Source organism: Montipora capricornis, chromosome 13 (genome assembly GCF_036669925.1).
Source record: "Montipora capricornis isolate CH-2021 chromosome 13, ASM3666992v2, whole genome shotgun sequence".
NCBI lineage: Eukaryota > Metazoa > Cnidaria > Anthozoa > Scleractinia > Acroporidae > Montipora > Montipora capricornis.
The window spans coordinates 29,174,911-29,199,910 of NC_090895.1; the positions used below are offsets into that span (position 1 = coordinate 29,174,911).

The following is a 25,000-nucleotide window of genomic DNA, read 5'->3' on the forward strand; positions in this document are numbered from 1 at the left end:
TACCTTCAAAGCAAATAACCCCTCCTCTGCAGACCCTGCACAATGCACGGTTGGGTTCACTGCCATAGCTACCAGGTCTGCAGATCTCACACGTTTCGTTAAAATTCTTTCCCTTGGCATCGTCTTTGTGTCTATAACCTGTCAAGATGCAAAGATGGCAATATTAACACGAAGACATCTTGTTCCACTCAGAATTCATAGATCACATAAAGGGGGCACTTTTTCTCATCCAGGAAATCGCTTTGAAAATCAGTTATGTTCAGGATTACAAGAAATGCGATACGACCCAATTTCGATAAGCGCAACGAAGTGCTCTCTCATTCAAGTTGACAGAATGCTAGGGGAAACTTAGTCCAAGCCGACTTGTGACGTCAGTTCAGGCATGGATCGATTACTATTAATATAATATCTGGCCTGCTAGTTGCCCTTTCTCGCAGTAGGAGACTCAATTGCTAAAGGTGCAGCTCACTTAAACTTACCTAATGGACAAATATTTGGATAACAGGGCCCTGCATCTTGATGGTATGAATCATTATAACATCGATTGGCCGGATCACAGTAATATCCCTCAGGACAAGATATAGGCGCAGGAGATCCCTTGGGACAGTAATACCCTTCAGGGCACGGTATTTGCGATTTGGTTTGTTCGCAAAAGTAACCAGCAAGGCAAACGGCAGGTGCAGTCCTTCCAGGAGGGCAATATGTGCCATTCGGACATTCGTATCCATAAAAACTACTGTTGGAGAGTGGACAAAAGCGCCCAGCGGGGCATAAATGACACTCGGATATATTGCGAGCTCTTGTGGTATCACGGAATGTTCCATTTGGACAGGGAATTGGATAGTTTGTAGCATTTGGGCAATACTGACCAACTGGGCACGGAGAGGTCCTATAATCAGACAATGCTGCAAAGAAATATTCACGTTAAGTCAGATTTAAATTTGAGAATTAAATTCGAATCAAGATAGTTCCAACTACACAAAAAGTGTACACAGAAATCGTGATCCATAGGTTTCCTTTCCCGCGTTTGAGGACTTGTAGGTGTAGTATAGAATTTTATCTGATTTTCATACATCTTCTTCCCTTGCGTTCGATTAAGTTTATTCATCGTTTTCAAAATCATGATTCGGTCAATGCTTTCTTTCTAAATACGATATATGTTTTGGTTTAGAGCGACTTTCATATGACCTTGAAAAATAAACGTAAAATTGAACATACACAAAAATGAAAAACATTTAATTGGCTTATCGAACAAAAACAAACGAGCGCGAATTTTCATTAGCTTAGCGAACGCGGATGCAAACAACGTCATCTCTCCATGGAACTATCTGGAAAGCGATCTGCATTTCGCTTTGACGTCATATGAAATGCAGTAATGTGATTGGACAATTGAAATGTTTACTACGCATAAAAGGAGAAACTTTGTTTTAGTCTTGCCAAACATTGGTCCGTGAAACAAATCACAAATACTTTTTCAAGGTCATACGAAAATCGCTCTATCAGTACTTATTCACCGTTTATCTGTACAGAGTTCATTCTGGTTCGCTATTTGAACCTTACGGCACCTGCGCACTCCTCGTGCTAACATGAATGCACCAATTAGAGACGCTTTTGATTGTTCTTCACGAAAACCAATGAGAAGGCAGTTTGTTTAAGTGTTTCCCAGAGCTCTTCTCTCCCTCATTCAAGAGAAGAGCTCTGGGGTCGAGATTGAGCGTTACGTAGGTTTGTAAGTATCATTTCACTTGTCATTTCGCTTTTTTGTTGTTTTTAACTTTCTTGTTGGTTTTTGTTCTCTTTGTTCATTAAGTAAACTTGTATTTCAATTGCCTTTATTAAATAAAGAGCTGAATTTGAAATTGAAAGTCGTTTATATTTTGAAAGTCAGATGAAGAAGAAGGCATTGGAGCATCGTGTTTATTTTGGCCAAAATAGAGCCTAGAACTCTAAGTTTTGCAATTACTACGAAAACCACCAATCTGTGGAATGGGGCCAAACTATTGAATGACAGGCCCGCCCACTCAAGTTAAACATTTTGATGAAATTCCTGTCCCACGGTGTGAGCAGTAGCCAGCTTCCGCCGTCAAGGTGTACCGGAACAACCACAATAATGGAAAGATACACTTTCAAAACCATGAGTCCCGGGGGAAAATGGATAAAATTGTTTTTAGCCCAGTGAAGAGGTCGCAAGTACAACCATGGATTCGCTGTTACTTCGAGTGCAAGAAAGGTCCCCTGGCCTCAAAAGTAGCGTCGAACACAACACCTCTCAAGAATTTGAACTATTTACAAGGGAAAGTGGGTGGGACAGCGACTTAGTAATTCGGGCTCATTCCACAAATCAGTCGTTTTCGTAGTGAGAGTGTGGACTGGTTCATACCTTCATACCGGCAATAGTACCCAGCAGGACACGGATGACAGAAGCTGATATCTGTTGCACCGGACACATTATTGAAGGTTTGCCGTGGACAGGGCTTTTTAGTATCGTTGTACGGGCAGTAGTATCCAACTGTGCAATCCTGAGGAATTGAGCTTGCAGAATCACAGATCTTGCCAGCAGGACACGTTTGACACTCTGCTTCTGATCTGGCTCCTTCATATGGAATAACTAGTCCAGGCTTACAAACCGTTCCATTTCGTGCCCCAGCAGGACAATAGAATCCTATCGGACACAAATGACCTATTATTTTCTTTGGGTCATCTGGAGTTGGTGTGGGGCTTCCAATCTTACAGAGGTATCCGGCAGAACATTTATCTGTGATAACACCTAGTTGGCAATAGTGCCCAACATCGCATGGTTTGCACTGATCTGCATTACTAAGCTTGGAAGCATTGGTATCAGTGAATGTTCCATTTGGACAGACAATCGGGGTATGGGTTCCATTTGGACAGTAATGATGTGCTGGACAAGATAATGGATCAGAGGTGTTGGCTGGACAGTAATAACCCTCGGGGCAGATATCACATGAAGCCTCGTGTATCCTTCCTTGGTAAGTCCCTGGGTGGCAACCAAATGGGTTAGTAGTACCATTTGGACAGTAATGTCCTCTTGGGCATTGGAAGCGACTAGGGTACGGTGTACGAATATCCTCTTCAGCTGGGCAGTAATAGCCCGCAGCGCAGTGACTGGTAGCCACACGAAGTCCCGGTTTGAGACAGTATTTACCACCAGTGCACGGTAGACAGTCATTGCGAGACACCGCTCCATCATAAGGCCTAAGGGTACCCTCTGGGCATATGGTACCGTTTGTTGTACCCTCTTCACAGTAATACCCAGGTGGGCAAGGTCCATTGTAACCATCATTTGGTGCATTGAATTTGGCACCACCTCTGCATAAGAATCCTGCTCGGCAAGGCCCTGTGGCATTTGCTTGTCCAGCATATTGACAGTACTTGCCAGGAGGACATGGGAGACACTCATTGAAAAACCTCTTATTCTCAAATGGTAAATATGTTCCCATTGGACACGTCTCACCATCAGGTAACATAGTGCCACCAGAACAATAATGACCGGGTGAACAAGGAATTAAATCTATCATGGCTGTGTTTGGACAAGTGAAACCAGGAAGACACTTTTTACATTCACTGAGACCTTCGACAGGTCCGTATTCACCTCTTGGACATGCTTTTTCACGGGACGTTCCCTTGGGACAATAGTGCCCTTTGGGGCAGATCTTTCCCCCTTGTTCAATGAGTGTCGGTCGTGGGTTAGTTGAGCCTAGAATGAAAAAAAAGGAGATCATTCTCATGGATTGATTGGTTTTCTTCATAATGGTCATTCCAAAAAAAAAAACATCGAGAATAGGAAATGCACTGCATGTCGTTAAGACAAGTAATATCAGAAAGGTTTTTTGGGATAGTAAAGGAACGACCAATTTAACATCGAGGTAAGGGGTGCAAATGGCTCACCTAAGATACAAACATAACCAGGGTCACATTCTCTCTCTTCAACAATGGTAGCGTTTGGATCGCAATAATATCCTGGACTGCAAGGTTTACAATCAGACACATTTCGATTTCTCTTCGAGTTTGCAAAAGATCCCCGTGGGCAGGGTGTGGGGATGTAGCTCCCCTCTAGGCAGTAATGTCCAATCGGGCATTCAGCATAGGATGGATTTGGAACTTTGCTGCTGCCATTGCAGTAATATCCTGGTAAACACAAAGCTTCTGGTTTAGATAGACCCTCTTGTCGACAATAATACCTGAAAAGCAATGTTAAAATAAAATTTTCATTTTGTGGTACTCCACGAATGCATATATGTCCATGGCTATTTAACCACAGGAACAGGGGTAACACTTCCTTGTAATGTTATTGTGTTACCTTAAAATGGAGTTATTATCATCATAGGTTCTTGTAGATGATATGATTGTGCCCTGGGCACCATTAATAGATGCATACTACTGAATATCAAAGTTAACTTGCTTAAAATTGAAGCAATCTTTGGGGCATGAAAGCTAAGTTTATAACATTGTGATGGTTTAAAATACTCTATCTAAAACGGATTCGTTTCTTACGGATAGTAGGTATTTCATGTGTAAAATGTTTTGTGCAATACTCAAGAAATCCATTCTCAGATAACAAGGAACCACTACTAACTGGTACTCCTGCAGAAAAAACGTTCACTAAAAATAATTTACCCGTTGTTTATGGAAAAACAAAAAATCAAAGGTAGGATTACAAATGTGCATCATAAATTTAAAGCATCCAAAAGTGAAATTATTTGAGGTTTGACATGTAAGACATCGTAAGACAATTTATTACCTCGGTGGACATTCAGTGCATTGGCCAGCCCGCTCTAGCCGAGTTTTGTTACTCCAAGTTCCACTTGGACACTTGTGCTGCGTTGAAAATGACGTACCTCGAGGACAGAAATGCCCCATGGGGCACTCTCTACCTGTTAGATTGCTTACTGCTTGTGCTGTGTTGTCGCAGAAGTATCCTGCCAAGCACTCATCACATAAATGTGAATACTGGCTCGTTTCAAATGTGCCATTTGGACAGCGCTGTGGAACAGGAGATCCCTTGACACAGAAATGCCCGACAGGGCAGGGGTAATCATTAGGACTTGATGCCGATTGGCCCGGTGGACAGAAATATCCTTGATCGCAAAGCCCTTGAGGTTCTGCAAGCCCACTGTTGTTGCAGTAATGACCAGCCGTGCATTCTATGCACTCAGACTCATTCTTGTGATTTTTCCCCGGTAAGTAGTAACCAGGTTGGCATGCCTGTGGTACGGGAGAACCTAATTGACAGTAGTGACCTTCAATGCAATCAATCTCTTGCCGAGAACTTGATCCCAACGGACAATAGTAACCAGGATCACATTTTTCTTTTGGCTCATGAAGCTGATAGTCATCACAGAAAAAGCCAGGGGTACACTTGGTCATATTGTGAGAACCTTGTTTGCAGAAGTGCCTTGGAGTGCATTGTGTTGCACTTGGCATTGATTCCTCGTCTCCTCCAGGGCAGTAAAACCCAGCACTGCAAGTGTTAGTAGGCTTATCATTGCCATACCCAGCACAATAGTAGCCTGGTTCACAAGGTAAACAATCCAGTGAAGAATTCCCTAGTGGCTTGGGGTTGTATGTACCTGGACGACATGGCTTGAAGTAAGGATGAGGGGTCCTTTCAGGGCAGTAATAACCTATTGGGCATTCATTGCCGATGAAGGTTGTGGAGTTGGCATAGCAATAGAATCCCTTTGGACAATCTTTGCAACTCGACTGGCCCTCCATGTCTTGATAGTAACCAGCAGGGCAACCTATTGAAAATAAGTTTTCATCCATTTAGACACAGCTTCAAGTACTCTTCCTTTCCAAATGAAAAAAACAGTTCAAAGAAAAATATCCAAGTGCGCTTTGTGCAATTACTGGAATGTTAATGTTAAGTTCATTCAAATTTTGAACAGAAACCTGTGGTCAAAATAGACGTTTTCAGGAATAATTTAAACTCATTCCAGGCTTCCTCCAGTTTTTTTGCCATTTTATGGCATTCATTTGGATTATAGCAACAGCTAATTGGGAGAAAAGGCAATCCGTGTTAGCCAAGATGAAAAGCAACAGAGAATGATACCAAATGAATTTTTCTCTCAACTCTGTCATTATGATGCAGAAAGAAACCCTCAAAACCTTGTTCATTTTGTACCAGGATTCATTATTGTTAGTATGGATGGTCGATAAAAATAATAATAATTTAGCGCCCAGTCATTTTCAATATTTCAACCTGTAAAAAAAGTTTCTTCGCCAATAAAATTAAGCACTAATTTTTAAACAAATTACAGGACTTGTTTTCGGCACTACATTCTCTGTTGTCCATGTTTTGTGTATGTGTTGGATTGTTAGCTGTAAATGTGCTTACCCTCGAAAATGTGACTCCCTTCTTGACAGAAGTAACCACGGGGACAAATATCACCAATTGTGAGATGCTCAAAATGGGCGGGGCACTGTGTCAAGTTTGTCATATAAGGATTAGGTGAAGCAGCTCCAGAAACACAGTAATAGCCAGCACTGCAGTTGCCCGTGGGCTTGGTTAGATTTGCTCCACCACAGTATTTCCCACCAGGGCATGGCGTGCAGTCTTGCTCGCGTACCAAGTTCTTTTGCTTACTATAAGTACCAGCAGGACACTTTTTCCAATCTGCTCCAGTGCCATTGGGGCAGTAGAAACCCTCAGGGCAGTTATGTTTGGCTGAGTTTGAGTTGCCTGTTGAGATTCAAGGATACAAAAAACCACTCTATTTAAAATTATATAATAACCCTAGTTATTCACGGATTATTTGATTGGTTCTTGCCCATGATCTATTAGAGACACACTCGGCTATCGCCTCGTGTGCCACTTTTTTGTTCTTACCACATTTTGACGTCATCTGTGATCTATTACTGAACAGACGCACGGCAACATGGAATCTATTTGTTAATTTAAACTTGAGATACCATTGGGACTGAGGACACAGGAAATAGTACCTGCTCTCATTGTAGTTACAAATCTTGAGCTTTTAAGCTCATACCCATTGTGGTGAAAGTTGTTTAAATTTTATGAGTTCTATAGTTCTTTACATACCGGTATATATATTTTTTGAGTGAGAGGGAGAGGGCGAGTACAACAATAGGAGTTCTATCCAATGGATTTTTTTTGGCAGATTTAGTTAATAATAATTATTGTCATCAATGTCTGCTTAATGTGGAGAGACTAAACAGAATAATGAAAGACAACATTAAATGTCGTACCTGGAATAACTAGTTCTGGCACACAGTAAAAGCCTTGCGGACACTCAAGGCAAACGAAAGATCGTTCACTTTCAGCAAAAGTCCCTGCAGCACAGTGCTGAGGTTCAGCACTTCCTCGAGGACAATGTTTGCCAGCAGGACAGGGGAATGGATTGCTGACATTTTGACCCTTGGGACAGTAGTACCTTGCATCACACTGGCCCTTAGGAGCAACTAGGCCCTCGTCATCGCAGAAGAAGCCTGGTCTGCAATCAGTGCAATCTTCAGCCTTCTGAAGCTTAGTGCTATTTGAATATGTTCCAGAGGGACATGGTGAAGGATGAAAAGTTCCCACTTTGCAGAAGTGGCCTGGCGGACAAGGTACTTCTTCCTTATTGGTGGAGCGAGGTGGACAGTAGTACCCAGCACTACAAGGTCCTGTTGTTGTTGTCAGAGCTGTTGTATTGCAAAATTCTCCACCACTGCAATTTAAACACTCGTGTTCAGCATGAAGGCCGATTGCTGGGCTGTATGAACCAGCCGGACATGCAATGGGATCATCAATGCCTACAACACAAGGAAGTCACAAATATTACTTCGCTACAAGCATAAAAAATGTGCAATTGTGCAAACAACGTTTTCACTTATATTTAAAGAACAAAATGTAGGTGCTGAGTGCATGTGGATGCTGGGGAGCACCTTATAGACCTAAGACCAGTGTATTAATAATAACAGAATTTATCAGAGTTCAACAAGGTGGTCTCTGAGAAGAGCCTTTCTGCAGAGACCTACATTGTAATATAATTGACTTTGAGATGCCTTGAACAGCAAAAAGACAATATTCAATACAGAATACAAATCAGACTAGACAAGCTAGCCAACCTTTGCTTCCTATCTTTGGATACAAAACTAAACCAAAGTGTGACAAAAGGTTTCATACCTTCAGGACAGTAATGTCCTGCAGGACAGATGTTTGCCTTGTCTCCAAGGTTAGGAGTTGTAGTGTTAGCACCTTCTCGGCAGAAATACCCAGCAGCACACAGTCTGTTTGGCCTGACAAGACCCCATTCATCGCAAACATAGCCACCAGTACATGGTAGACAATCTGCCCTTTCATCCATACCAGTTCTGTTGTTGAATGTTCCAGGAGGGCACTTGAACTCGACAGCATACCTTGTTCCACTGGGACAATAATGACCTTCTATGCAAATTTCAAATGTGATTACAGGTCCATTCGTATTATTACAGTAATGACCACTTGGGCAAACCTTGCAGGTTGATTGTCTAGTGTAATTTTGATAAAAGCCAGCACCACATGGTATAGGATTAGAACTGCCTGATGGACATTTGTGTCCCTCAGGACACAAATATTGACTGCTATTTTCTGCCCCTCCAGTACAATAGTAACCAGGTGCACAGGGTGCTGTAGGCACTGAAAGTCCACTGCCACCACAGTACCATCCTGGAGTACAGTCTTGGCAATCAGTGATGTTCCTGTTGGAACAGATTAGGGTAAAAGCAAAATGAAGATCCAGGCTTGTGATGGCAAAGGGATCAGCAGGTAAAGAACACTGCCATGGCTTTGAGGGACACAGGTAATTCATGTACTCTTAAATTTGCTAATTTATTAAATCAATGAGCCACTATGGCAGGTGATGGCACAATCAGACTCCCTTGTAAGGTGTAAGGTCTCTTAAAATCTCCTTTCTAAACTGAAGATAAAACATATTAATCAACATGGACAGTTAGTTAAACTATTGGCCCTATGAGATTTACAGCAAATAGCTGAATATGTATCGGCTTCATCTGTATCAAAAACAACTCATTATCAGAAACCCATAAGGGGTGAAACGTGTAACGCGCGTTCACAGCTTCCGAATATTCAATGCGAACTGATTGGTTGAATGTTTCAGTGCTAAGTACCATATTAGGAAACCCCTCGCTCTTGTTGTTCCAAATATGGTACTTAGCAAATTGAATATTCAGAAGCTTGCTTCCCAGCACACAAGGGGCCGTTACACGTTTCAACCATTATGGGTTTCTGTCATTATCTAATAAAGTAAAATGATTTTAACCTACTCCAAACAACAGTGATATCAGCTTAAAAATGGCTTAAAAATGGCTTAAAAATCTTACCGGTTTCCTGTGCTGTTTAAGAATGTTCCAATGGGACAATTCTGAGGAGCACCACTTCCCCGTGGGCAATAAGTTCCTTTTGGGCACACATCTCCACTCCTTCCATCAGTTGGTCGTGCCTGACTAGCACCTGAATTACAGTAATAGCCAGCCTCACAATCATACTCTGGTTGAGATAGTTCCTCACGTGGGCAATATTTTCCCCGGTCACACAGTATTGGCAATGCTGATCCATTGGGACAATAATGAGCCACTGGACAACGAGCTGAGGAAAAGATTAAAACAAATAAAACAGGTTTCAGTTAGCTTTGCAAATGTAAAAAGTAAACAAAAGTGAGAGATCTCTTGAACACAGATTGAAGTCAAAGATTCAAGGAACAATAAATTCACGTGATAAATTTCTGTTCACAACACACTGACAGCAGCCTTCTCAAAAATTTTTGGGGAGCACAACATAAGGAAAGTGGAGACGGTTTGGTGCTAAAGGCACCCAAGCGAGTGCCCAAAGGATGCAAGCTTCTAAGGGGGTCTGCGGCATGCTCCCATAGGGAATCTTTTAAATTTAGACACTCACAGATGCAATTTAGTGCAATCTGGGGGATTTCACCTATGGAATTGACACTTGCATAGAGTCTGATAAGAAATACTGGAATGTTGGTTAAATAAACATTTCATGTGCGCGACACAAAAAAAAATTGCAGACGCAAATTTGTACGTCAAACAAGCTTTTTTTCAAGCTTTTATATTATCTCCAGTGACTTTACGTTCGAGCTAAAAATGTGTTGTGTCTGACGTTTTCTGACTGGAAGGAGATAGTCAAGCTTTCTGAGGAGGCGGCTCATTGAGCCATTGACCGGCCGGTTTTGAGAAGGCTGTGATAGAGATGCAAAGGTGCCCTAACGGTGCATCTGAACCTGCTAATGTCACACCATCGGGTACATTAGTCTGCCTCAGCCGTATTGCTACAAGGGTGGCTGCAGTCATTCATAACAGTCTGGACAGGCAGCACTCCTGCGAGTGACACTAAATAGATTTTTCTCTGTCTAATGCCGGACGATTTTACTCGTAAATGCGGGCTGGTTCAAGAGTCAACGGGTTAACAACCTCCACATCCACTTAAAAAAGTTTCACAAACAAGTTGCTAAAGGTCAATTAACCATCGTAAGAAAGTTAACAAAGGCCTCATGCTTGAAAAACCAGTTTTACAATAACTGCCTAAATTCTCGCACCCTCATTGGCTACCCATCAAGAAGATGACAATTATAAGCATCTAACTGGTTTATACTTTGACACTGATCGGCCCCAGACCTTCAAATCCATCTGTGTCAAATGCCACCGATGTCGGCCAATTTCTTCACTTGGTGCCGGTCTCTGCTGTTAGTGTCACGCTTGTAATCAATGTTTATTGTAATTTGTTTAATTTGTTATTTTTTGTACTTTTGTAATTTTTCAGTACTTATTATTTCTTTGGGGTCTCTGATTAGGAGCTCACGCTCCGTTGAGGCTACCCTGCCTTTTGGCCAAGCTTATAAAAAAAATAAAAATAAAATAAGAGTATTCTAATTTCTGTAAAAAATGAAGTGACGTCAGTTTTTTAATGTATCTCTCTTCTTACAGTATTGATGATAAATTGTGTCAAACATTGTCAAAATGGTTGTGGAAATCACGAGCAGGTGACATCAATTTGTTAATTTGCAACTCTTATTTCCCATGGTTCATGTATGTACCTTAATTTATCAACTTGTATCATAAAACAAATTTCCATGTTTCACTCCCCATCAATACAGCACCATCATTTCTTTAAAAAACATCCGTGTTTAGCTGGACAACCCAGGCCTGGGTTGCGTGAAATACATGTATGGTTAGCACTAACCAGGGTTAAATACCAGGGTTAAATATCATGGAAATGAACTTTATTTAAGTGTCTAATCTTCTAGCGCCGTAGGGCACTAATCGGGGACACTGTAAATTAAAAGTAACAAGTTGAAGGAAATCAAATCAAATTTTGGTCTTGAGGAGAAACCAGAGTACCCGGACAAAACCTCTCGGTGCAGAGTAGAGAACCAACAAACTCAACCCACATATGACACCGAGTCTGGGAATCGAACCCAGGCCACATTGGTGGGAGGCGAGTGCTCTCACCACTGCACCATCCCTGCACCCCAACATATAGGTTTTGATAGCTCTTAACAAATGGTTAGCGCTAATCAGGCATCGAGCAACCCGCCTCAGATCAAGACATGTAGAAAGGTGACAGGTGGTCACAGTCATATTAAAAACTAACAGTTAACATAAATGTTGTAAAAAAAATTACCTCCATCTGGAGTCGGTTTTGTGGATCCATTTACACAGTGCCACCCACCAAAGCAGTCTGCAGTTGGTGCACTCAGTCCGGAGCCTTCACAGTACTTGCCAGCAGTGCAGAGGACACAATTAGATTTCTCTGTTTGCCCAGTCAACTTGTTAAATGTGCCCTCATCACATAGTATTGGAATACTTGTATTCACAGGGCAGTACCTTCCAGGCGGACAGATAGTTTCATTGAAGGTGGAAGCGTTGGTTGGACAGAAATAGCCAGCAGGACAGGGTTTACAATAAGTTTGACCTTCTTGGTCTTGATAACTTCCTGCTGGACATGGCTCTGGAAGAGTAGATCCTTTATGACAGAAGTGACCAGTTGGGCATTTGCCACCAAAACCTACAAGGAAACAGCAGTCAAACATTATTTTTTTCTGTGGAAAGAAATGATACCTCTGGTGTGAATCTAGACCTTGGGTACCATATAAATACACCACTGTTATAAACCACTAGAAATTACATGAGGATGTATAGATGGTTTTCAGTCACGTGAAGAGGCGGCCATGTTGTTGCACAAAACAATAGAAAATTATGTCTCGTGTTTTGCATTATAAATGACTCAAATTCCCAATTTCTCTATTGTTCTGTACACCAACATGGCCGCTGTGACGTCAAAACCATGTATAAATTGCAAGAAAGAAGTTGTGAGACTGTTCACCTGTATGCAGTCCAAGTATGGAGCAGTTGCCGAGCAAAGATGTACCGTTCACTGAATTTATTGGATCAGGCTTGTCTACCCCTGACTCACAATAAAAACCACCATAACATTCGCCAGTTGGTTTGGTGGCATGAAGCTCTCCACAATACCTTCCACCAAGGCAGTCCTCACACTGTGTCACCAAGCTAAGATGAGTCATGTTGCTGAATGTTCCACGGGGACACGATTTCCAATCCAGCCCAGTTCTTGCGGGGCAGTAGTAACCCCTTGGGCAGGCGTGATATCCTGATTTGGGATCACCCGCAGTTACATTTTCAGGGACACAATAATATCCTGCAGGACAGTCTTGGCAACTAGATTGCTCTGTTGCATTGGTGAATGATTTGGCTGGGCAGTCCTTTGGAGTGGCACTTCCTATAATGCATGATTACATGTACATTCAGCATACTGCCCACAGGCCCTCCTCAAAAAAGACACCATATTTCACATCACTCCAAATATACTCACCAGAATTCCTTCTCATTGAAAAAGAGAAATTTATTGGAAAGAATCACAGGACATAGAATTGATGGCATATTACGCCCTACTTCACACAAACAATTTTGTTGGGACCCAAGTTGCAAATTGCCTAGTACAACATACTCTTACTTTTGCTTGGGTGAAAATGTTCCAATGACCTCGTGCGATTATAGAAAGCACAGCATTAAATTGAGAATGCTGCCAGTGTAACACATATTGAATAACATAACTGGCAATGCAAAAACGTTCCTTGCAACAAAGTTTCAAGGCAAATTGAGTGAGATTGTAACATTGCACTTAATTGGCCCAGAACTCACCTGTGGGACAATGTAGACCAATAGGACACGACACAGCATTATCAACACTAGACCCATTAGGACAGTAAAACCCGGCTCTGCATTGTCCCGAGGGGTGCGTTCGTCCTGGTTCAAAACAGTATGATCCAGCTGTACAGTTAATACACTGCTCAGCTTTCCACAAGCCAGTTACATTAGAAAATGTACCAACAGGACAGTTTTTTGGTACATGAGTGCCAGTTGGACAGTATTTTCCGACTGGACAGACCTCCTCCTCAGCACTGTCAGAACCCTGGACACAGAAATAACCTTCCTGGCATACCCCTGTTTCATTTGTTTGACCAGCAAACTGGCAATAATATCCTTCTGTGCAAGGGGTGCATTGACTAGAGTTCTGCAAACCTGAAACAAATCAGAATGTGACAAAGACTTTTTATACCGTATTTTTGTACTGCACAAAATGACAATAAATTTTCGGGAAAATAACATAAATTATACTAATAAAAGAAAATCAGGGTGTCCCTTTTAGATGTTCCTTCAATTGCAGAAATGAAAAAATCTGTCAATTTTTTTGACTCAAGACAGGTTCACCTCTAAACGTGTTTTCCTTAGAGTAAAGTAAGATTACCAAACCTCTGAATGCATAAACAAACATGAATGCATGCTTCATTTACCTGATGCATTGCTAAATGTTCTGGCTGGACAAAGTTCTGGTTCATCTGTGCCTTCGGGGCAATATCGTCCTGGTGGGCAAATGTTTGCATCACTTCCCTGGTTGGGAGTTGCTAACCTGGCACCTATAAGCACAAGTAAAAGATCCTTTGTAGAAAGATGCCCAGTCAACCAATAAGAACCGATCACGATGCAAGATAGAAGGAAATGAGGGATGCAGTGGAGTTTAATTTGCTTTTTTTGCCTATCAAGACCAAGTGAAATTACTTCAAGGACTTAACTTGAGCAAAAAAGCTAAAACCCAGTTTGCTACACTCATGTCTCTCTAACTATTACCTGTTTTACAAAAGTATCCAGCACTGCAGAGAGTCTTTGGATGAGTTAAACCAGCCTGGCCACAATAATAACGTGGAAGACATGCTGTACATTCACTCTGAATTGCTCGTCCAGTCAAGTTATTGAAAGTACCAATTGCACAAGGGAATTCTTCAGCAAAACGGGTCCCATTAGGGCAGTAGTACCCCTCTGGACAAATGAATAAAGTGTAATTCTCCACTCCACCAAAGGTTGCATTGCAGTAGAATCGTTCGGGACATGTCTTGCAAGTGTCTTGTTGAAGTTCATTTTGATAGAAACCAGACTCACACTTTGTTGGGCTTCCAGAACCTGCAGTACACTTATGTCCACGTGGGCAGACATACAATGATGGTGTGCCAACTGACTGTCCAGCTGGACAATAGTATCCAGGAGAACATTGCCCATCAGGAGCAGCAAGACCAGATGAATTGCAGAAGGAGCCATCAGTACACAGAACACAAGCACTTGCACTAGTAGCTCCATCACCACCATAATATGTCCCTGGATTGCAGGGTATAGGGTCAGTGGAGCCTTCAGGGCAGTAATGTCCTTGCGGACATTTGCCACCAGTTTCGTCAGAAGGTGTAGAACTGCTTGCTCTTAGTTTGCAGTAATATCCTGCAGTGCAGTTCCCTTTGGGTTCAGAGAGACCTGCAACATCACAGAACTTGCCTCCATCACATTCTCTTGGATATGAGGAGCCCTCAGGGCAGTAATAACCTGGCTGACACTTTCCTCCCCGAGTGGTAGTCATGTTAGATGTTGCACTCCCGTTACACCACCAACCAGCACTACAGAGCCCTGTTGGCCAAGAATTTCCATAGCCTTCACAGTAGCTTCCTTTAGGACATGACACACAAGATGAAACAGTCTTTTGTCCTGTGAGATTGTTGTAAGTACCGGGCTGACATGGGAACTGGAAGGGTTGAGTTGTGTTGATTGGACAGTAGTGACCACTCGGACAACTACTGTTGATGAATGTGGCTGCTCGTCCCAGACAGAAGAAGCCAGATGGACAAGGCTTGCATTTATCCTGCCCACTCTCGTCATTGTACGTTCCAGCAGCACAGTCTTCAGGTACATTGGAGCCCGCAGTACAGAAGGTTCCTGGTGGACAAATGTCACCAATTCCAGTGTACTGACCAAGGAATGTAGGATTGGGACATGAACTGTTGGTTTTATTGTAGCCATCAATGTAAGGCTTCCTCACAGGAACACCTGCAATGCAAACAGAGAAGATGATCATTAGAAAGAAGGGTAAACTGGGAAGTACACTGAGTTGCGGTACTCTATAATATAAAATAACAACGCAATAAAGCAAATGTTTTAAAATAGTGTACTTAATAAAACAGGTACTGGTAGCCTTTGTGTTTTGTACAAGGTAAGGCAAAATTAAAAAGATGACTTCAACCAATGCCAACTTTTCACCATTACAGTCTACTTCACATTTCTTTACCATGATGTTGCGGATTTCATTGGGAAACTGGGGACTAGGTTTATACTGGGTTGATCTGCTCAAAGTCTGCTCAATTATTATCCATTCCACTTTTAACCCACTTAATCATAGAAAGCGCTAGGTTGATACATCGATACTCTACCTGGAGATGAAGACTGTTTCTACAACTAACTGAGTGTGTAGAGACACTGAGCTCACTATTAATATTTCTCAAGTAAAGCTATGATCCTCACAGTTATGAACGCAATTTTTTGCAATTGCGTAAAGAAGCCTGAAAAATTCAGGACTTCAACGGGGTTTGAACCCGTGACCCGTCGTGTTTCTGTGACCCGTGTTCATATATGATTCATGTCATATATCATTTCATCATTGATTCATTCCTCACGGAAACATTGGAACCAACAAATGACCAGCTCCCAACGTCAGTGGCTTCATAGATCAGTTGGTTAGAGCTGGTCGGACCAGTATTGTGAGGTCATATATGGGTTCAAACCCCGTTGAAGTCCTGAATTTTTTAGGCTTCTTTACACAACTGCAAAAATTGCATTCATAACTGCGAGGATCATAGCTTCACTTGATTTCATATCCGCAGTTCATATATGATCCATTTCATACAACACAAATGTATATCATTACGTGGAATGCCGAAGGCATCCACGTCTTAAAACCGGGCTGGAATCTTTTTTTTGTTGGTAGTCACAAATGTGCATACCCCACGGATTTAGAATTAATCTCCGATCGGGTGGACTGATTTATTTTCCCTACGGTATTTACAAACTTCCCTGCCTCGACGAGAACTCCCATACTTCCCAAGCCTTCACGATTTTTCTCTGCTAGCGCGTTAGACCACTCGGCCACCGTGACACACTTCCGTCAGATTGGTGAAAGCAAACGTTTATAATAGAATCTTTCCGCCCGCCATGATTGTTTCAGTATTAAACTATTCGATAAAGTGGATAGATGCTTTTTCTTTGAGAAAGGCAAGCTTTAAAGGTAAGGAGAATTTTCTACGTTATTTCTAGATCTTGCTTCGTACTTGTGTGTTCCACTGTGAACATTATTATTTTGCATAGAACGAATACTTCATTAGAAGCATTTTGCATAGAACGAATACGTACTCCAATATTTCTTGGGAACCAGTTTGTTCGCCGTTTTGACGTAGAAAGAAAATAAGAAAATAGCTTTGAACGGCCAAACAAGATAAAAAATGAAATCAAGTTAAAAAAAAACGAATTAGCTATCGCCGTCTCGAGGACTTCGCAGCCGTCCCCCATCCAAGTACTAAGCTTAACTTCAGCTGACACTTGGACTAGCATCAACAATGGTGATCTTTATGTTAAATTCGCACATAGATCTTGTCGAACTTTATAACACTTGAAAGAAAAAAAAACGCACTAACAAAAACCAGGTGTTATGCCGTCATTTTGTCACAGATGTATCCTTTGTTTCGTGAGTTGTCAGTAAACACGCAAGGTATAACTTGATCACAGGCGGCCGCTAAAATTGATGTCACTTCCGATTTTGCGATTTTAATTGAACTCTGATGGAACGTAACAAAAATCTCCCGAAATGTTTTTCGCTGATGGCAAATTGTTTTATTCTCGATGGACACTTCCTAAAAGTTCCTTCTGCTCTCCTTAAAAACTACATATTAATATTTATTTACTTTTCGTCAATATTTGTTTTGCATAAAGCAGGCTAGCAAAATCTGTACCTTGCTTTGTTCGCATTTTTGAGCGTTAAAATAGAATTTTTAGGCGTATGTTCCTGACAGCAAAAGTAGCATATTTTAACGTCCCCCATCCAGATACTAACCCCGCTGCAAAGGGAAAAAAACTTTAGTAACATTGGTCTTGGAAAGGTGTCAGGAGCTCAGAGTACACGCTTAAGCTTGTGGTGAAAAAGAACTTGTAAATGATCAACATATCGGCTTTGAAGCCAAATGTTTCTCGATTTCCTGTTATTTTCTTCAATCGTTCTGGGCTTAGTATTTTACTGAACCACATGTCTTCTTAGAGGGTATATAGCAAAGATGTCTACCATGGCACCGTAATGATTTACGATACCAAACAATGTCGTGTACTATCAGAGCTACATATTGTGCAAGGACTTGAATCTCCTGGAAAAAACAAAACGCCGCTCAGTTGACAGTTATGGAAAATGCGTTCTTACTTTAAAAAATATCCCGTATCTCCTCAATTCTACCAATTCTAAGTTATTGTGGAACGTTACTGAAATCAAGATTATGGAATTGTAAAATTAGAACTTTGGACTGGACTATACAACACGCAATTACGGAATTTTTGAGCATTGAGATAAATAGAGCACGGATGTTGTCTTCTTGTCTTCGCCACGGCAAATTTATACAGTTTGCAAGGAACTACAGAACCAGACGTCGATTACAGGGCCCGGTTGTTCGAAAGCCAATTACCTTAATCCAGGATTAGCGTAAACTTTTGTTTCATGTTTTCAACTTTTTGGTCACAGTTTCCTTTGCTTATTTTTGTTTTTCAAGATTGACTTCTTCTAATGTAAAGTTTTTCTGAATATCAGCCTTGAACAGCATTTGGGAGTTGAGGATAAAACTCGTTTTAAAACCCAGTTTCTGAACAACTGGCCCAGGATGATAAGTTGTTGAACTGTGATTTGTAATAAGTTTTTCGGATGATTTAAGGCTGATCCTGTAATTTTTGGATGAAAGGAGTTAACGAAGCAAGTAAAACTGTAGGATTTGAATTAAGTCTCCTTCCAAAAAATAAATAAACAAAAGATCCCGTATCCTGATAACCTAATAATAGGGCTTCGATGTTTGCATTTGCAAATTTAGTAACATTAGTAATGAGTTTTTACAACAAAAAACTTTAAGTTATATTACAGATGTATCTTTCTAGCAATCTTTCGCCATTTTCCGAAGTCTACCTGTACTTGAAGTTCACTGTAACTGGACAATTTGTGTTAACTGTTTGCGCATTCCACGGATACGCCCTTGTAGGCGTCTTGTTTCATCATTAATATTGTTGTTTGCTTACCTATTGTGCAAAAGTATCCTGGTGCACAGAAATCCGTTGGAGATGTAAGGTTCCTTCCATCACAGAATTTACCAGCATCACAGTCTTTACATTGTCTCTGGTTATACAAGCCGAGCCTGTCACTGTAGGTACCCGCTGGACACGACTGCCAATCCAGGCCGGTTCCTTCTGGACAATAGAAACCTCTAGGACAAATGCGATATCCAACAGATTCATTTCGATCAAGTTCAAGTGGGAAACAGTAAAAGCCTTCAGGGCATGGATCGCACTTGTCTCTGCCTGATGAATTTGTGAATGATCCTGCTGGACAAGGCTTGGGTCTTGAACTACCTTTAGGACAGTGAAATCCAATGTGACATTCATATGGATCCTCTATAACTGAGCCTTGTGGACAAAAGGAACCATTCTTGCAAGGATTGGTTACGTCAGGAAGTCCTGGGGCAGAACAATAAAACCCTGCCAAGAAAGAAGAATCAAACCATGAAGATTTTACAACATCAAACTGACCTAACATAAGACAACCAAAGTTCACTTAACTCCTTGAGTTCCAATAATTTGTTGCATTACACTAAAGCAAGTTTATGAAAATTAATGAAAGTTGGAAAGATAGTTGCTGTTGGATAAGCAACTGATATTAATAAGCAGTTGCAAATCGTTTAAATAGGTACTAGAGACCTCACCCTGCCCTCAAAAACAAAACTTTAAAACCATGATTTGCATGTTAAGCAAGACTTCTGATGGATGCCATTGTACCTTCACCCGATGACCTAATTCCCTCTTGACATGCAAAACAAAAAAAGGAAAGGAAAGCCGACCTGCAGTGCAATTGATGCAGTCCTGAATACTCCTTCTAGTGAAGTTTGGCTGGAAGGTTCCAACTGGACACAATTTGGGTTCATTGTTTGTTCCTTCACAGTATGTTCCAGGGGGACAGGCGATCTCCCCTGAACTGGATGAACCTGGCGGACAGTAATGTCCGGCATCACAAGGTCCAATGGGGGCATCTCTTCCAGGCTGAGAGCAGTGAAAACCAGCTGTACAGTTCCAGCATTCACTGACATCCTTGTAACCTGAATAATGGAAAGATTACATTACAACAAATGTCACAATTATGTAATTGAAGAGATGATTTTTTTCCAATGATGATTGGAGGATACTCGGAAGTATCTGAGTGCTCCTTGGTAGGAGTTCAACCTACATGTAAGACCTTCCAAAGAACCATTCTTGCAAGGATTGCAACCCTAACAGAGTTAGGGTTAGGGGTTAGGGTTAGGTTTGTCAATCAGACAACAAGTTGCAAAAATAGTGGAGACACTTCACCTTCTTGGGGTGTAATTAATTTCCCTATTATCTCTCACACTGCAGCCCCCCTCCCCCCCTTATCAGTGTTGCTAGCAAGACAAAAAATGTTGGGAACTTAAGCAGTCAACATTGAAAGGGGAAGAGGGGAGAGGAAGTGGGAAAGGTTTAAATTCTAGATACGGCAGGCATTGGAAGCTAGAAAAGGTGTTTTTTAATGAAAGTGTCTCAACAATTTTGCAACTTGTTGTAGCTTAAAAACTCTACAAATGAGCTAAAGGGAACTTCTGGAAATTGAGCAACTAAACTTGGTTCAGCAGAATAACTGGGCAATAATAACAAACTAAGGCAATGATGATAGCACTTTTCAAATTTCCAAATTGAGTTGACAATGGGTAGCAGGCGAAGGACAACTGAGAAATCAGAGACCCAGGAAGGAATTGAACCTGCAACCTCTGTAACACCAGTCAGATGCTCTAACCATTGAGCTTATAGAACTCCCAGGTTAGTATCTAGGTCACATATTTGTATCAAATTTCCTTCATGCTTAGACATGAAGCTGCAAGCTTCTGCAATAATTTCTTGGGATTCAAGTACTTATTTCCTCATGTTGTAAAATTTAACTTTACACCTTTAGCATTAAACAAATTAAGCGTGGTCTTTTAGCAAAGAGGCAACAACACAGAATTTTTAAAGTCTTCTTGTACTGTTGAGTAATGATTTTGGAAGTTCTAGTTAACAGTCCTGGACCCGGTTGTTTGAAAGCTGATTAACTTAATCCAGGATTAGCTTAAGCCTTTGTTTCATGTTGTCAATTTTTTGGTGAAATTTTCTTTTGCTTACTTTTGTTTTTCAAGAGCAACTTCCTGTAATGTAAAGTTTTCCTGAATATTAGTGATGAACAGCATTCGGGAGTAGAGAAATAAACTCCTTGGTTAATTTGTAATCTGGGATTAACATTAATCTGCTTTTGAACAACCAGGCCCTGTACTTTTGTACTTTTAAATAATTACTGACAGTACGACAACAAACTTCAAAACTTAACGCAATTCAACCTTCACCCAATGAGTTGTCAACTCACCCTTTGACTTTCACTTGGAAATCAATTTTTGCATTTTCGATATTGTTAAAAAACGACTTGACATCAGGCTTCTATGGGTCAGTCCTCTTCGCACTGACACATTTCAACATAACCTGACTTCCATTTGTTAACCCATTGATCCCTGGAAGTGAGACAGATTTTACTCTGTCTAAAGTTGGATGATTTTAGATGTCAATGGAAGGGTGGTTTAGGAGTGAGTGGGTTAAAGTAGTGCCTTAAACAACCACTCCTCTCAGGATGGGGGGGGGGGGGGGGATCCAGGGTTTTTCTCTTCCAGTATACCAGTTGCCCTGCACCCTCCCCCTAGATCCACCTCGGCCTCTTTATGCATAAGCTTTCAGGGACAATGAAACACAATCAAAAGAGATAAGAAGCAAAAAAACTTAACCAGGACTGTGGAAAAAATAATGGCAGTTGCATAGTTTAAAATTAATTAGCGTGAAAGTACTGGCATGTATAAGTTGCACCTTTTTTCTCAAAATTCAAATCAAAAATTGAGAGTACTGCTTATCTACAGAAACATCTGAGGTTGGAGTTTTCTAAGGCCTAATTAATATCTTTAACTTAGGTTAAATTGCAACCAAACTAGGTTATTTTGTTTCAACCTGGACCAACTTGTTTCAACCTCAATCAGGTTGCTTGAACCGACAGGTCAATTTGGAGCAGGTGCAAAACACAGGTCGCAGGTCCCTGTTCTACCAAATAATAAAAATATTATCCTAAACATTTATTAAAGCTAACCTTAAGCCTAATTAGGCCTAAAAAAAGTTTTTAGGCCTAATGTTAGCATTTGTAAATGGTTAGGGTTGTTGGTAAAACAATGACCTGTGACCTGTGTGACCTTGTACCTGCTTCACACTGCTCTAGGTTGACTGCTGGAAGCACATTGTTGTTGATCATTGACATCAAGAGAACATTTTAAGTTTTTCACAGTAAACTCACACGATAGGGGCACGACAAGTAAAATTTCGCTATCTAGAGAGTTAATTGATGTGAAAGCTCATAACAACACCGTGTCAGTGTTTTGAAACCATACTTATTTGCCCTTGTTTGATTAATATTAAAAGCTTCATTGTAACTTCAAAGTTTGTCGTCTCTATTTTTTTTTTTTTGAAAATGCGAGCTTCCAAATTGGGGGTGTGGCTTATCTATGAATGCAGCTTACACATGGACTTTTACAGTAATTTTTATTCATAAAACCTTTAGATAACTTTTTATTCTTCTTGTGCTCACCTGTGTCATTTCCAAATGTTCCTAATGGACAGTTGTTGGGTTCTCCGGTTCCTTTTGGACAGTAATGTCCCACAGGGCAGATGTTAGCGTCTTCTCTCTGGCTGGGCGTGGCAGATGTTGCATTACGCCGACAGAAGTAGCCAGCAGCACACATTGTATTGGGCAGTGGCATTCCTGAAAGAACATGTACACAATGTCCGGTAATTAATAGGAACTTTCAATGGTAAACCTTGCTGAAGCCACATAATAATTTGATGTAAAGTGCACCAGTTTGTCATGCTTAAAGTTAAAAGCAGCCCTCCCAACAAAATCAGTCTTTTAATTCTCAGTCTCTGCTTTTTACTACAAGGTGACCAGGTTTGTAGTAAAGAAGATTACACATAGCCAAAATTAGACAATTGATTAAAAAGTAATAACATTAGCAAACCTTGAACTGGACAATAAAATCCTGGAGAGCAACTGACACAATCTTGGATCCTTGTTCGCCGTGTCCTATTGTTGTAGGTTCCAGATGGACAAGGAAACTGGTATGGAAGCGATGTTCCATTAGGGCAGTAATACCCTTGTGGACAAGGTCGTGACTCATATTCTGAGTTATTTCCTGGGCAATAATACCCTTCCAAGCATATCAAGCTTTCACTGAGCTTTGGAACAGGACAATATTGTCCTGCAGGGCAGAGAAGTGGTGCCTTTGAACCTTGAGGGCAATAATGTCCAATTGGACATATACCTCCATAGCCTGTTTCTCTTCCGTCATAGTATGGACAAGAGTCATTATAACTAGATGCATTGTAGACTGTAATATTATCACCAATAGGATCTGGTCTGTCCACACCATAAGCACACCAGTGTCCTGGTGCACAATCACCAGTGTAGTTGGTAGCATGTTCATAGGCACAATATTTTCCTGGGTCACATGACTTGCATTGTGAGACTTGTTCTAATGTCGTCTGTGCACCATAGGTTCCTTTGGGGCATGGTTTTAAGTCAATACCAGTACCATACGGGCAGTAAAAACCTTGCGTGCAATTTTGTGGAACACCAGCTATCTTGCAGAAGAATCCAGCAGGGCACAAAGAGCATTCCTTTGCATGGGTGGTCTTTGCAAAGCTGTTGTTTTGACATGGAATGGGCTCAGATGTCCCTCCTGGACAGAAATGTCCCACAGTGCAAAAAAACTGCTGTGGATCTTTCACTTTGTTGCCACCTGGACAATAGTACCTTTAAAAAAAGACACTTAACTCAACATCATGCCTTCCTGTCCAAACCAAGAAAGTTACATGTACACCGTAAACATACAGTTACTGATTAACCTCACAATACAACAAGAATTACTAAAACCAAGGGGTAATGTGCAATGACATGGCAGGTTTTATGCCATACAAACAAATAAAAATAAGTGATGAAGGTATTGGTAAAAAAGCAAAAGAAAAACGAGCTAAAACCTTGTTTTGTTATTTTTATATCATAACAATACAATGTATGCCACTGTTTTAATGGCCATGCTAGTTTTCTCTAGTCTCTTGTAGCTCTGTGGCAGTGTGTTTCAGTAATTAAAATGTCTTAGGTTTGACTCCTGTGAAGGGCTTTTGGATGTTTATTTGAATTTGTGTATGTAACTTACCTTTCTGCACAAGGACCAGTCACATTAGTAAGTCCAACACCTTGGCAGTAATGTCCTGGAGTGCAGTTAAAGCAATCGCTAACCGAAATACCCTTTGTGAGCCCTCTGAATGTTCCATTAGGACACAGTTTGGGTTCAAATGTTCCCTTGGGGCAATATCGTCCTGCAGGACACTCTATCTGGTCTGCCCGTGATGCCCCCGTGGGGCAAAAGTACCCCTCTCTACAAGGTCCAGTTGGCTCTATCAAATTATATGTTTCACAAAACTTTCCAGCCGTGCAGTTTTGACATTGGTCAGTTGAGAAGAGCTTTGTCCTGTTGCTGAATGTTCCTGGTGAGCATTTCTCTGGCTCAGCTGTTCCAGCAGGACAGAAGAAACCAGTGGGACATGGCCCTGCATGCGTATAGTTGAATGTTCCAGGTGGACATAGCAATGTTGTGTTGTCAGACAAGGTGGTAGCATCATAATCAGGTGTTGCCACAGTTGAGCCACTTCGGCAGAAGTATCCTGCAAATGATTACAAAAAAAGAGATATTATGACACACCAAGATGATCTGGTAATTGGTGGGGTCAATGTGAAACTGACCCAGCAAGTGCCATAGCAAAGGTTATCTTAGCACATTATTTCTTTTAACTTCTGAGGAGGTAAAGGGTATTTAATTAAATAACCTGAGCTTAAATTTAATGCCAGCGGTTAATTTTTTATTGGAAAGACCAGACATTATACTTTTCCAGGAGATGTTGTAATCCTTAGATTCAAAGATTCCTCAGTTTCGCTGTCTTTTAGAACAATTTCACGTGCTTACTAAATGTTTTAACAAATTTGATTGCCTAATTAATGAGATGCTTTTTATAAGAAAATTTAAACCATCCCTAAACGTGCAAACGGACTCAATTCACACAAAGGTATTCACTTGAAGAACTTGTGATCCTTTGTTATTATGCTAATTCGTAGAGACTATAGAAATCAAATCTTCACATTACTTGCACACTTTGCCTTGAGAATGGTGTCATGATGACGCCGAAACGTTGGCTTTCAACGTTAATAATAATA

General features: G+C 41.0%; 1 protein-coding gene across 1 annotated transcript in view; it reads right to left on the reverse strand.

Moving 5' to 3' along the window:
• The window catches only part of LOC138028243 (uncharacterized), an 88,994-nt gene that overhangs the window by 33,391 nt on the left and 30,603 nt on the right, over positions 1-25,000 (reverse strand). Inside the window, exons 24-42 of the mRNA XM_068875709.1 lie at positions 23,946-24,453; positions 22,749-23,542; positions 22,322-22,495; positions 19,503-19,757; positions 18,688-19,143; positions 14,182-15,420; positions 13,848-13,970; positions 13,195-13,575; positions 12,359-12,772; positions 11,657-12,040; positions 9,343-9,607; positions 8,147-8,700; positions 7,228-7,773; positions 6,359-6,703; positions 4,763-5,762; positions 3,910-4,202; positions 2,381-3,718; positions 480-905; positions 4-138 (exon numbers count right to left, since the gene is read on the reverse strand). Of these exons, the coding sequence (XP_068731810.1) occupies positions 4-138; positions 480-905; positions 2,381-3,718; positions 3,910-4,202; positions 4,763-5,762; positions 6,359-6,703; positions 7,228-7,773; positions 8,147-8,700; positions 9,343-9,607; positions 11,657-12,040; positions 12,359-12,772; positions 13,195-13,575; positions 13,848-13,970; positions 14,182-15,420; positions 18,688-19,143; positions 19,503-19,757; positions 22,322-22,495; positions 22,749-23,542; positions 23,946-24,453 (9,630 nt within the window). The remainder of the gene's footprint in view (positions 1-3; positions 139-479; positions 906-2,380; positions 3,719-3,909; positions 4,203-4,762; positions 5,763-6,358; positions 6,704-7,227; positions 7,774-8,146; positions 8,701-9,342; positions 9,608-11,656; positions 12,041-12,358; positions 12,773-13,194; positions 13,576-13,847; positions 13,971-14,181; positions 15,421-18,687; positions 19,144-19,502; positions 19,758-22,321; positions 22,496-22,748; positions 23,543-23,945; positions 24,454-25,000) is intronic.